Source organism: Balaenoptera acutorostrata, chromosome 3 (genome assembly GCF_949987535.1).
Source record: "Balaenoptera acutorostrata chromosome 3, mBalAcu1.1, whole genome shotgun sequence".
NCBI lineage: Eukaryota > Metazoa > Chordata > Mammalia > Artiodactyla > Balaenopteridae > Balaenoptera > Balaenoptera acutorostrata.
Window position 1 is genome coordinate 64,090,542 of NC_080066.1, and position 14,672 is coordinate 64,105,213.

The 14,672-nt window shown below is 38.4% G+C and overlaps 1 protein-coding gene across 1 annotated transcript in view; it reads left to right on the forward strand.

Moving 5' to 3' along the window:
• Positions 1-965: 965 nt before the first annotated feature.
• NPTN (neuroplastin) overlaps positions 966-14,672 on the forward strand; it is a 65,580-nt gene continuing 51,873 nt past the window's right edge. The window contains exon 1 of the mRNA XM_007197751.3: positions 966-1,242. Coding sequence (XP_007197813.1) covers positions 1,152-1,242 — 91 coding nt within the window. The 5' untranslated portion in view covers positions 966-1,151. The remainder of the gene's footprint in view (positions 1,243-14,672) is intronic.

Below are 14,672 nucleotides of genomic sequence, written 5' to 3' on the forward strand. Positions count from 1 at the left end.
CCCTGAAAAAGGGCATTTCCCAAACTTCCATGAAAACAGTTGTGACCACATTGCCAGAGCACTCGGCTGGCTCCTTTCCTATGGGTCGTTTTGCTATTTGAGGTCGTATTTGTCCTCTTCCTCCCTCCTCTGATAAACTAGGCTGTGAACTTCGTGAGAGTGGGGACCACTTTTTCATGCAGGTTTCACATCGGATGTGAAAACCTGGTACACAGTAGGTACTCAATGAATGTTCGCTGCACAAAAATGCTTCTGAAGATTCTTCATATAAGTGAATACAAGATTACTTCCTTGTAGAATTTAGTGCCTAAATTGTCTAACTAACAATTAGTCTAGTTGAACTTCAGGCCTGAGATTCTAAGTAGCTAAAATAAGGCCAAAATGGGGGAGGGGGAATAGAAGGGCGAGGAAAAGGAGGACGTTCCACGCTGAGGGAGCAGATGTAGAGGCAGTAAAGCACAAGGTAATACCAGGCACGGGGAGTGCATCATTAAGCCTAGAAGGTTAATACATGGGGTTAAAATGGGAGGCTGAAGCCAGATGCCAGGAGAGGGTCTAAGGTCAAAGTCCAGAAGGAAGAAACAGCAGGACTTTGATAGGCAACAATGAGAGGAAGGCTTAAAAGAGTCGGCGTTGCATTAAATTTTGCAGCCAAGAGCTCCAACAACTGAAAGGCAGGATGGGCGGAGAAATATATTCCCAAAGCTTCCTCTAATGTGCGCTCCCCGCATTCACAGAGGAATAAACAGACCGCAGACTGCTCCGTTCCCCAGGGCCGAGAAGAAGAGCTCCGCCTCTCCCCGTCACGTGGCCAGACGCTCCCCCGGCACGTGACCTATCTCGCGCTAGGCCAATCAGCCTCTGCAGGGGCGGGAACGCGGAGTCCGAGGGGCAGGAGGATCGATTGAGACCGCCTCTTCTCGCGAGCCTTGACGCCGTTGCTCCTCAGCCGCCCACGGCCGGGAGCGAAGGTCTCGCGAGGCTTGGGCGCTGCGGCGGTAGGAGGAGGACGGGGAAGGACGGAGCTGAGCCGCGGCTGCCTCCCTCGCTCTCTCCCTCGCGCGCTCGCCCGCCCCCTCCCTCCCTCCCCTCCCTTCCCCGGCCCCGGCTCCGGCCTCGGCCCGTTCGCTGTTCGGTCTTCTGCAGGGAGAATGTCGGGCTCGTCGCTCCCCAGCGCCCTGGCCCTCTCGCTGTTGCTGGTCTCTGGCTCCCTCCTCCCAGGGCCAGGCGCCGCTCAGAACGGTAAGCGGGGCGCCGGGGGCGGGCCGGGCGGGGGCTGAGGGAAGCTGGCGGCTGGAGAGGGCCATTCGGGGTCCGAGGAGGTGGTGGAGCCAGGGGAGGGGGGCCGGCGGTCGGAGTGTGGGGGGCTGCGGGCCCGAGAGGAGCAGATGCCGGTCGGGAGTTCGAAGAGGCGCGGGTGTGAGAACCGGAGGCACCTACCTACCCGAGAGGTGGGGGCGTCCGATAAGAGCCTGAGGTGTTGTTGACTTAGAGGCTCCACGTCGTGGGGCTTGTCGCTCCGAGTCGGGGAGGGGACCCTGAGGAAGCCGACGTGAGGAGCTGGCGTAGCGGGGGCGGCGAGGAGGGGGCGCAGCGTTTAAAGGCGGCACAAGACAGGCATTTGTGTTTAAGGTGACGGAGAGTGGTGTAAGGCTCCCCAAGAGAACACTGGGGTCCCTGGGGTCGTCCAGGGTTCTACTGGGGCCCCGTAAGACTGGTGATATCCTTAAAAAATAAGAGAGACGTGGGGGAAGGGAGTACTGAAGAATACTGAACAGAGTACTAGAGCCTTAAGGAGGGGGTAAAGAATCAGGGAGCCTTGGCTGTGGAGGTGGAGGGAAGGTGGGTGGAAAGCCAAGATAGTGGGTTGACTGCAGTAGGGGATCTGGAAAGAGGAGCAGCGGTGGCTCTAAACGAGATTGGGGAAGAGAACTGGGTTTACTAAGGAGGGTGGAGTGTTGGGCATTCTAGGGTAGTGATTGGGAGAGCAAAAAGGAGTTTCTAAATAAGGAGAGGAGAAAGGAGCAGAGGATGGGGAGAAAAGGTTGAAACTGAGGTAGGGGGGAATTATTTATTATAGAAATAAGGGTTTCTGGCTATAGAGATGGGGGTGGGGGAAGACAGAAAATAAGGGAAGGGAGTAAAATGCAGGAAACCGGGGGTGTAATGTTGGTTTGCAGTGTGGAGGATATATTAGGGAAGGGAGGAGCTGAGTTTTGGCAAGTGTTGTTTGATATTGGTTGGGGCCTTTGGGAAGGCAGGGACACGCAGCTGAAACTGCAGTGGTGGGATGGAGAGCAGTCACTGGAGAGAGAGAGAGATGGAGGAAGTAGGTTTTTAAGATCGAAAAGTTTCAAGACAGAAGAGACGTTATTTCTGAGGAACATAAAAGTAGTCCCTGGGATGTGTGCAGGGTATAGTGGAAAGGAGAGAATTGGGTTTTGAACTGAAGCTCTTTAGAGAAGATGGAGAAATGGTGGGGAAGCATGGTGAGGGGGTATCTAGACAAAAAAAGATTCCGATTGTTAAAGGTATGTGTTACAATTCAGCTGCTGAATTGATCTTTAAGAGATGAGATGAGAAGTATTGTGAACCCGTTTCTGCTCTTGTGGAAACAACCTTTAAGAGGTTTAAAAAATAATTTTATAGGAAAAAATTTATGAGGGTGAACTCATACATGACTGTACTGAAGAGTGAACTATAAATTCTTTTGTTAATTCTTCGGTGTTTCTTTGTTGTTATGCTAGAACAATTTAAAATTACTCTTGTAATAGCTGAAATTAAAATGGCTTTCATTAAAAAAAAAAAGAGCGAATGGAGTTAAGCATTCTAAGGAGAATCTAGGCTTAAAATGCTGAAGATTACAGTGAAAATATATCAGTAAAGATCGAAAAAGCATCAGTTAAATGTAAGTGTTTGTCATACCAAATTGTATAAATAAAATCTTATGTATGCTTCATGGCCTTGAATTACCACTGCAGGGGTCAGGAAGGAAACATTTTTCTGTCTCTAGCATTGAATATACGAAGCATATTGGGTATTTTCCCTATTTTCCTCCCAAGCATGAGGCCACTAAGGAAGGCAAGTAGAGTTATTTTGATTTGTCTTACCAGTTTTTCGTCTGTGTTAACAATATGACTTAAGCCTAATACTAATTTCAGCTATTCAATTTGTGTAAAAAGCAAGGTTTCATTTGGCACAGTAGGTGAGAGATTTTTGATCTTAACATGTTTAATCTCTGTGCTGGCATAGCTTCTTCAAAAATTTATAATACGGTGAAATTGTAGTTTCTTAGCAACTAAAGCAAGGTTTTTGGATGGGCCTACAAAGACTCATCTGGCTATTCTCAGTGATATGTGTTCTAAATACAGCATAGTGCAGCCTTTTCCTTGAAATGAGCTTGAATTCAGTCACATGACATGACTGGTGAGGTGAAGCTGAGCTTGTAATTGACCCAAATGAATGTAAATTTAATTCAAGGAAGAAATGGCTGTTTTTTTGAGTCTGAGTCCATGTAGGTAAGGATGCCATTTTATAGCTTTTTATAGCATGTCTGTAAGATTAAAGCTTTCAATTGGTAATAGCTCTACAATCGTCTGACCTCATGTCATGGAGTTTGTATTTTCTTATAGTGTTTTTCAGAAATGGATACTATGCTCTGGATGATCTTGAAAAGTTGGATTATCTATTTAAAATGATGACTTTTTAAAAAACGTCCCCAAACCGAAGTATTTCTGGACTGAGTATAGATGTTTTTCGTTATTCCTAAAATGAAGAATTTGGACTAGATGACTCTCAAGGTCTCTTCTAGCTGTGACCCATTACCATAGAGATTCAGGATTTTTCATTCAGATAGAATTTGTTTCCCATCCAAATAGTTAGACTTGTAGGACCATAGTTTCAAGTAAAATCCTATTTAACGTGTCATTTTAAAGGAAGAAACCTGTCCTAAAATATAACCTTCCTGGTAAGACTTTGAAAGCTTTTGACTGAAATTAAAATTGAATAAGTGTAAACTAGACAGTATTATATGATGGGATTGAGTCCCATCTCTTGGTAGCTGAATGACCTTGAGTAAGATGCTTAATACTTCCAAGTCTCAGTTTTATCATCTGTAAAATGGGGTTTATAATAATGCCAATCCCCTAGGGATGATGTGAGAATTAAATGAGACAATGACCGTAAAGCACTTAGGTTTCTGCCTGGCATATAGTGAGTCTCAGTAGGGAGTAAATTTTTACTATATGTAACACTTGTTACTATATGTAACATATGCTACATTACTATATGTAGCATAACAATACTATATGTACTAAATGTTTACTATAGTGAGTAAATGTTATCTATTGCAATTATTATCCTTTAAAAATACCATTATTAATTATTTTTCTTCATGTATATATCAAGCATTTAATCGTTAATGCTGCTCATTGTCATCTTGAAAAAAGTTAAGTAGGCCATTTGAAGGCCCCAGATTTGTGCTTTTTGCTCATGTAACCTTTTTATAAAAGTGACCAGCTGTGCTGCCTCTGCAATTGTAGATTCTGGTGAGGAAGTTCATACTTCCATTTCATTGTCTGGGAGATTTCATGGTTTTCTTTCTCTTTCAGTGAACTAAATATCTTTTCATGGCTAGGTAGCACCTTTTCATAGCATCTCATTGTTGTGATTAAGAGAAATAGAATGTAGTGCCTGGCACACAGTGAAGTGTTGGAGATGTTAACTGATGAATGAATGTGGAGTGTAAAAATATAATATATTCATACTGAAAATATAAAAATAAACAACACTGTTTAGGGGGAGAAGATGAGTCGAATAATCTAAAATGAGTTTATTAATGATCTAAATTTTAAGAAACCATTTTGCTTGGGTGATACTAGATAGTTGTGAACATTGTGCTTTGTAACAGTGCCAGTATTTGCATCAGATGATTCATGAATCTTTTTCTTTTCTGTCAAGTGCTGTTTGCTTTAGTGGTTTGGCAGTTTCTCTCCCTGAGTATGTTTTTAGACGTTTGCTATTGATAGTGCATCTCTACTTTGGGTGAACTAAAATGAGCAGTGGAAGACGTGTTATCTATAGCAACTGTGGCACAAATGACATGCCAAATATCAGGCAGCAAATCTTAACATAATTAGTCCAAATAAGATTTTAAATGACCAGAAGAAACTATTTGCCTTGGAATTTATTAGCATTTCCTAAGGAGATCATAAGCCTCCAGACTCTCAGGCAGCTGACAACAGTGTCACTACTGATGTAATGAAGCACCCAGGCATGAGAAATTGGTCAGGGGACCAGGGTGGTAAGGCCATGTTACAACATCAGGATCTGTTCCTGGGCTCTAGTCTTTGTTTTTCAAGATTTCTGGATCCAAATTAGAAAAAGAGGCAGGTAGGTTTTTGTGTTGTCAGACGTAACAGAGCTTAACGTGTTAGTATACCAAGGTTTAAAACAATAAAAGGCAATAAAAGCCTTTATATGTAAATGTACCCTACAGTCCAAAGATTTACCATAAATTAAAGTTGAAGTTCATTACAGGTCTGACTTTGTGTGAGTTATACAGATTCTCATGAAAAATTAGACTGTTTTGTCTTGAAGGAATCCCATGATTTTTCTCATTAATAGAGTTTTGATGTGAAACATTTTCTCCTCCTGTGGAGTATACCTTTAGACATTAATAAAAGACAAAATGTAATTGTATTGTCTTTATTTTTATTTTTTTAATAAAAGTAAATATTTAACTGGGCCTGCAGAGATGATCAGATATGACTAGAAAAGTGCTCTGTCAATTTGGACATTGTTTTTCATTTATTTAGTTTGAGCGACTTTTTCAAAGTAAGATGTTTTTTCATATTTAGAATCTGAAATTTTGCTGGGTCTATGTAAAGATGTTTTTTCAAGACAATTTGGGAAGGAGATAAGGTGTTAATATCTATACAAATGAAGCATGTAGGAAAATAATGAGACTCTTGTGGATATCACACAGGAGATGTTCAATAAAAGCTTGAATAAAATTATGCAAAGAAATTTTGGAAGAAGTGAATTGTGTGAAAAAATTTCTCAGGCATTCTATTCAGTTTGTTGACAGTGAGCACAGTCTGGACAGGGTCAGAAGTAGAGAATGAAGTTCTAAGAGAAAAGACACAAGAAAGGCTATAGTAATAGTACAAGGAGAAAAACAGGAGGCAAGAATGAGGAGTGAATCTTCCTTTGACAAGCATCTGGAAAAATAGAATCTGTTAGAAAGAATAAATAGACCAGGGTCCTCTAAAGTAAATCCAAACATCAAAATTAAAATATGTAATGATGCAAAATCACCGCCTGTGAACAGTTGGCCTTGCTTTCAGTGTTCCTCTTTAAACAAAACACTGTCATTTTACATGAATTTTTGTAAATGCCATTGATGATATGGAGCTTAATTTTAAGCACCTTAGATAATGCATTTTTAAATTGTGAGGTTCTTGTGGATTTTTTTTCCCCTGGAATTCCTAATTTTAGTTGGGAAGGATTAGCGTTGTGAAAGCAGGAAACTTCTCCAGTAAAACTAGTTGAATATAAACTGTTGCATTTTATAGGCTTATATATATAGAAGTAAACTTCTCACTGAATTTAAAGTAAAATATTGTACTGATGCTATGTAAAAACATTATTCCAAAAGATATTGATGTTTACATTAAAAAATTGAATACACAAGTAAATTGTATGTTTTTCAGGTTTATTCAAGAGTCAGGATTTGTACAATTCCAGTTTACTATGTTGTCTAAAATTGAAAGTAGGCCTAATTTTTTTGTTGTTGTTGCTTGCTTTTGTGTATGTGCAAAAATAGACATTTATTAATCAACCTTAATTAACTTGAGGTTACTTTTTCGTTATCGTTGAGAACTTTTAATTGGTCTGTGTGGAAACGGGAGTTTACTAGTTACTTAAAGAATTCCCCTAGGTATCTACATTTATTTGCATACAGTAAGTTAGTGGTAGATTTATTTGATGTTCCTCACACATCTACTGTTTTTTTTGTTTCTTGTTTTCGTTGTGTTTCAAATTTAAAAAACCTAGTCTTATCTCTTCATTAAAGCTGTGGCTGGCTTTGATGGAAACATTGTGTTAAGTTCCTTGTACTAAAAAGTACTGAATGGTATTCTTTTGCATTTCTGGAAACAATTATAGAATGTTTTAAGACTAACCTTCTTTCTAAATAATCTTATTTACTGGAACCTTATGGTATATGCTTTATGGTTTTTTCCAGAAGTTGTCAATTTGGATATGCTTTGCTTCCCTTTGCTTTGTCTTGATTTATGTCATTGTTACACCTAAGTATTGCTTCAAATTGACTAGACAGTGAAATATAATGAGATGATTTGAGATCACTCGGAAGGTGTCAGGATTCTATATATTATGTAAGGCTCTATTATTAGAAAACATAAAGTTCCAAATTGCACCCATAGTTTTAATCCTATCCAAATGTATACTCACATTCTAAAAGTGATTAAATATAAAATACAAGACAAAATGTCAAGTCCTTTCTGACAGAATACTGACAAGGCAAAATGTTCCATATGCAGTAAGATACATTTAAAAAAAAAGAGAGTGTGCTTGCATATATAAATTATGTCATCGATTCTTCTTTTCTTCCTGATGATAGTATTTGTAAACCACTAGACTACATGATGTGTAAATTCCCTTCCAGTTCTAAAATTACACAGTGCTATGGACCTTAGTTTAGGTACTGCTTCTAATGGTTAAAAGGCCTAGAGAGAGAATACTTTGTTTTAATAAATTTTTCGAAACTAACTTTTTGGAATTAAGGAAAATTGACTTTGAGGGCATGCACTGTTTTGAAATCCAACTGCCTGTAAACCTACTTCACACAACACTTGTAGTTCATGTTTCAAAGAAGGCAGAATGGTGTCTGTTATAGAGATCGCATATTAAGCTTGCTAGGAAAATTGCCAGTGTGAATTAAACAATTAAGAAATGAAAATCACTGCCAGGTAGGTAGATACTTTGTGTTCTCTTTGTTGGTTGAAAAGTAGTTGACTGTTGAAGAGGTAGTGAAGCACACTTAACTAATTGTATTTTTATGTTATCCTTTGAGGAGTTTTGCTTTCTGTTTATGAATTGATTTCTCCTGTCCCTATGCATTTGTTAAAGACCTAAACCATTATAGTTGAACAGGGCAACCCAAGTGTTACCTGAATTAAATCTGAGCAAGTTTGTAGATTGATATTCCTTAGAAACAGAGTGTCAAAGTCTCAGTTTATAAATTTATTTGTTATACTACCTTATTGGGTAGGTCCATTTCCTATTTTTTCTTTTTTACATTTTGTTAGAATTTCAAACATTAGAAAGTAGAATGAATAATGTAAAAACTCCCATATAATCATGTAGTGTCAACAGTTATTAGCCACATCCTTGCTGCTTATTAATTTAAAAATAACCTGAAAAATTAACATTACAAACTAAAATTTTCTAGGTGCTGAAATGTAGTTAGGGATTAACTTACATTAGTAAAATAGAAATAATTTGGTTCATATGTAATTATGTTGTAATGACTTTAAAAATATAAAAGCCCTTTAGCAAAAGGCTTTCAAACTTTTGTCTTGACCCAGATAAAGAAATAGACTTTATTTGTGACTAAGTATATGCAGAAATACGTAACGTTTTGTGAAATAATACCTTTCCTTACTCTAATGTATTTGAAGGAAACCATTGTGACCTTCTAAATTGATTTCGTAATTCATTAACAGGCTATGAGACTCATGTTTGAAAAACAGCATTTTCAAGTATGGAGTAGTTTTGTTTTATTTTTATATACTATGTAGTCTGAAGCAATATGATGGTTTTTGTAAACATAAGGACTTTGGCGAGGCATTTATCAGTAATATCAGCATGTACTGTTATTAGTCATCATTAGTAAAGAAAATATAGCATTGTTTAATTAATATGTTACCCATTACTTATACAATATTGATTCCCCCTCTCCATTTGAATTTCAGAGAAAGGGAAAGCTACAATAATTTGAATATCATAATCAAAGCACAAGTTTCCCAGCATGTTTAGTTGTCCTTTCTTTTAAATTAGCACTTATAGTCATTATTCCCTAGCCCTACCTTTGAGTTATTGCTTGAGTACAGGACTGGGAGCACTACAATTTATTCTGAGCTGAATGCTTACTCTGATGCTGTGTCTGAGGCACATTTCTGGTGAGTACAGAATGACTTGAACACTGGCCAAGGGAAGAGACAGAAAGCAGAACCATCACTGAAGAGTCATTTGCCTTTCCTGTTTAAGATCCTAGAGTAGCAAGTTTATTTTCTTATTTTTAGACATTGCTTCTTGAAGGAAAAAAAGGCAAGATGTCCTGTACTGTGTTGGCAACTATCTGTGAAATAATTTTCAATCCATAGATTGAATGAATATGTTAAATTTAATTTAAGATTTTTTGATTATACAAGTTTAACAGGTTGGAAACCATTGTGGAGCACCTGGAAAAAATAGCTAAGCAGCTCCAGCATGGAAATTAATATCGTTTATGCTGAATCTCAAATAATTCATCAAGGAAGATGAAATAAATGGCCTTAATGCAAACCAGGAAGCTGGAAAAGAGCAAGTGTAAAGAGGTTTCAGATAACTTGCAGTGAACTGTCATTGAATTACCCTTAGACAAAGAAGATAGTGATCACATATCAAAATTATGGTTTCCATTTTCTTACTAGGATTGAACTCGAAATAATTACTAACACTTTCCAACCACATTTAGGAAAAGATGCAGATAGTTCTACATTGATGGTAGCATGAGACTTAGGAGAAAAGCCTGAAGGAGCTAAAATTAGGAAAAGGGAGCACTAGGGGGATGTGATTATCTATTAATACCTTCAAGGTAGCAGTGTAAATGAAGTAAGGGAATTAGGCAGTCTCCAAAGATGGATGGGCTGTATCAAAGAGCAGTGGCCTAGACCACTGGGAAGAAAAGCATAGGTTTAGTATTAAAAAGGTGATTTAAATAAAACTAGCAGAAGAATAGAGTTATTTGCAGTCCACTCATAGTTAGAGCCATTGTAAGTAGGGCAAAGAGCTGGTTGACAGGGACCTCATAAAACAAGAGAGTATCTCTTTCTGTTATATATGTTACTCGTTTAGGAGCTTAAGAGGAGAAAAAAACCTTTATGGGAATGAATAGGAAATGAGATGGGCTTTCCAGAAGTGTTTTTTTTTTTTTGGGTACGCCACTCAGCTTGCGGGATCTTAGTTCCCTGGCCAGGGATTGACCCCAGGCCTTCAGCAGTGAAAGTGCAGAGTCCTAACCACTGGACTGCCAGGGAATTCCTGTTCCAGAAGTTTTTAAGGATCAGAAATTAGTTTGTTTCTAACTCTAAATTTCTATGATTATGAATTCAAGAAAAATGGTAGATTAACTTTGGAATCCATTAAAGTAGCTTTTAAGACCTGCCTGTAATACTTAAAACAGGATTCTGTTTATTGTAAACTTCATAAGCAACTTTTTTGTTTAGTTATCAAAAATCTACACTGAAATTTTTCCAATCTCTGTTTCACACACAGAAGCATAAGCTTTGTAAGAGTTCATTCACTAGGCTGGATGGAACCTAGTAAAAGTTTAACCTTTGGCTCTTAGAAATTAGACTTTTCTTTTGTGTGGTAAATTTTAGCTATTAAGAAAGGCTTATCATCAGGAAATGAGCACTTCCAGACTAACTCTTAAGGCTTCTCAGTCAAAATACTGCTGTGACAGAAGCCCCAGCCTGTTTTATGAGTGGAGCCGGTGCTGCAGTACTTTGGTAGAGATGGGAGCTCACTTTAATTAGCTCGAAGGGGCTTCCCTGGTGGCGCAGTGGTTGAGAATCCGCCTGCCAATGCAGGGGACACGGGTTCGAGCCCTGGTCTGGGAGGATCCCACATGCCGCGGAGCAACTAGGCCCGTGAGCCACAATTACTGAGCCTGCGCATCTGGAGCCTGTGCTCCGCAACGAGAGAGCCCGCGATAGTGAGAGGCCCGCGCACCGCGATGAAGAGTGGCCCCCGCTTGCCACAACTAGAGAAAGCCCTCGCACAGAAACGAAGACCCAACACAGCCATAAATAAATAAATAAATAAATATTAAAAAAAAAATCTATAATTAGCTCGAAGACTGTAGGGTTGCTAGGTAAAATGCAGGACACCCAGTTATATTTGAATTTCAGATAAACAACGAAGAATTTTTATTTCGTACATCTGGTGATCCTAGAAGACTGTCTTTTTTGCTGTTTTGACCTTCCATTTAGAACTTAACAAAGAATTTGGTGAGTTTTTGTGTATTAAAAGAAACCTTTAAAAAGTAGATTTAATATGAGCAAAATCATGTTATATTGCAAATTTTGTATGAGTAAGTGTAGTTTAGGGTAGTATTATTTTATTCTGGTTACATCACATTTCTATATGCTTTTTTTTTTTTCAATTCTGCTACCTTACCTTTGACAGAGTAAGGTTTTCATTTATTCTCTAAAAATTAAAGCTATTTTCAAGAAGGGTGTGAGGAGAGGGCCTCAGGCTGTGTTTTGGTTTTTTTTGTTTTTTTTTTTTTTTAGCAATTCCCCTTTTCTCTCCTTACCTAAAATATTTTAAAATTTAGGGCACTATTGCCTGAGGGTATATGATAGAGATGTTTCTGGGACTATTGGTTCAAGGATTGTCCTTTTTCAGTTTTTGCTTAGGGGCTTGGAACATATTTGCATTCTTGTCTTGAAAGAAGAAAAGAAATGAATGAAGATGTGACTGACCACACCCTTTTCTTCCTAGTGGGTTCAGAATAATTTTAACTTGCTTAATTATAACCACCCGATTTAGAGAGTCAGGGAAAGTGAATGAGGGATGTAATTTCTTTATTGTTAAATTTCAGTACTAAGAAAAAATCATGGTTTCATGAGATTTATTGTAAGGTCTTTGATCAGAGGTATGTCATTGTGTCAGTCATTCAGTATAAGAGATCTACCTTCTTTTGGTGTGGACTGGGGTGAGGTGGCTATAAAAATAATAAGAAATGAACAGTGTAATAGGCTCCAGGGTGAATGATATTAAGTAACATAAAGCGTAATCATAACTATACTTAAACATATTTATTTGAAATATATTTAAGGCAGTTTTAAGAAGTATTAAAAATAACTCATGGTTCTTATGAAACTAGAAAATTAGTATAGTTTAAATTTGATGCCTAAACTGAGTTGGAGACAGTAGTACTGGATAAGTAAATTGATACAGTCTGTTACCCTTGTAAATGTAAAATGTAAATAAAAACTATGTTCAAAAGGTCGTTTTGTGGGGCAATGTAGTTGCATGGAAAGAGCGCTGGATTTGGCAGTAGCCTTGAATTCTGTTTCTATTTCAGTTCCTATGGTTTTTATTTTTTAAATTAGTATAATACTTAATCTGTAGGGTTTTTATGAGATTAGATGATAATGTATGGAAAGTGCTTTATAAACTGCTTTACTGTAGAGTGGCATGTATGTATAGCTTTGAATTATAGGGCCTGGTACTTATAAAGTGTTTACTTTTAATAGGTTAACTACAACTCTGGTAGTTCATAGGAAAGTGAAGAGGAAAATAAAGTTCTAGTGAGAAGGGCCAGATTATTTCAGGGTTGGTTTTATGACTATATCATATCATAACATGTGCATTTTAGATGGTTGTTACCAGACTAGCCTTTTCACTGAATTATCTCCCTCTACTAGGGAAGGTCAATATTGAATTTTTTATAATCTTTGTTACGTACCTCCCAGTACTGTTCTCCAGTTAAACCTAGTTACAGGGACACCGTGTTACCCTTCATCCTCCTTCTCTCCCTCTCCCAGGTGTGTGACAGAAAGCAATGTCAGGTATCTTTCTTGTACCCTCTCTTTATAACACATTTTTGTAACTCGCTTTTGCTATCCTGAAGTGAAATTCATAGGTGTTTTAACCTACATACACATTATTATTATTATTTTTTGGTTTTTGTTTTGTTTTGTTTTTTGTTTTTATTTATTTATTTATTTATTTATTTATGGCTGCATTGGGTCTTTGTTTCTGTGCGAGGGCTTTCTCTTGTTGCGGCAAGCGGGGGCCACTCCTCATCGCGGTGCGCGGGCCTCTCACCATCGTGGCCTCTCTTGTTGTGGAGCACAGGCTCCAGACGCGCAGGCTCAGTAATTGTGGCTCACGGGCCTAGTTGCTCCGCGGCATGTGGGATCTTCCCAGACCAGGGCTCGAACCCGTGTGCCCTGCATTGGCAGGCGGATTCTCAACCACTGCGCCACCAGGGAAGCCCAACATACACATTATTAAGAAAATATATATAATCCCTTGAATGTAATATAAAGGAGAAAATAACTTGGTAAAATATTTATTCAGTAGTTCAGTCTAAATGCTCAGGCATGAGCACAGGAAGACAATGAAGTAGTCTGCTGTTTTTGTCCATATGTAGAAAAACCAGGAATGTGACAGCTACAAGTGCAGACTTAGTTGTGCTGTAATAGTGACTCAGATATCACAGGTGGCATTGCTGTTGATAAAGTGATTTTCTGAAAAGGTGAACAACTCTTGGTAAAGTTCCAAATGAAGCAAAAGAACAATCTATCCTCACTTTACATAGTAACTGCATTCCTGGAAAGTTGAATGATGATTAAAACCATGCAAGAATACTTTGTGGTGTATTTAAAACAGAGTTAGGTTCTAGGCTCAGACCAAGTTTTCATCTTGAGTGTCATTTGAAAGTTGTGTAGGAAGAGGGACAATTCTTTGTTGTGCAAGACTTTTCCTACTTTGTGGGATATTGAAGATCCCTGGTCCCAGCCCACTAAAGGCTGGTAATGCTATCCCAATCATTGTGTTAACCAAAAATATACCCACAAATTTTCAGAATGCTCCATAAAAGTCAGAGCAGCCCCTGTTGAGAATATCTCCATTTTGTGTCTGCACTTGTAAGTAACCTCTGATAAAGGATTACAGCACCTAGTTCCCGGGACCACCCCTGGTCAAAGCCACACCTCTTTTAGGAATGGACAGGCAAGGAGAGCAGCTGTTCACTTGTTTTTATTCTTTTTGTTGACATGCATTAAAGCAGGGATTGCAAACTAGTTTACCATAGGAGCTAGGCAAGTACCGTTTGCTAAAGTGGAGAATATAATGCGTGCTTTGACTGAAAACACTGAAAGCTGGGCTTTTAAAAATACTGTGCTGGTCAAATAAAACTGTCAGTGGGCCCGCATTTTGTGTGCTCTTCACCAAAGAATTATGATATGGATTTTGAAGCCTAAGAGATTGGATTGGAGTCTTGATTTTTGCCAAGCCTCTTACTCTGTTTCCTCATCTGTTTATTTGGAATAATACACACCTTCACAGGTTAGAATGAGATTGCATGCGTAAATGAACTAGCATGATAGCTGACTGAAGATGCATGTTTGATAAAATTTTCTCTCTGCCACTAATATCCTTTCAGTTATCTTGGTTTACTTTTTAATCTGTTTGAAAGCTAGCTATGCCTTATAGTGAAATGGTTATGAAATTTGGAATCTCTAATATGGGGGATATTAGTTGCTTCTTAATTTTAACAGAAACAAGGAAGTAATTAAAATGAAATTTTTAGGTTAACACACAACCTACCTACCACTTAAGGTATTTGGAGCCTCATCATTTTAAGCTAT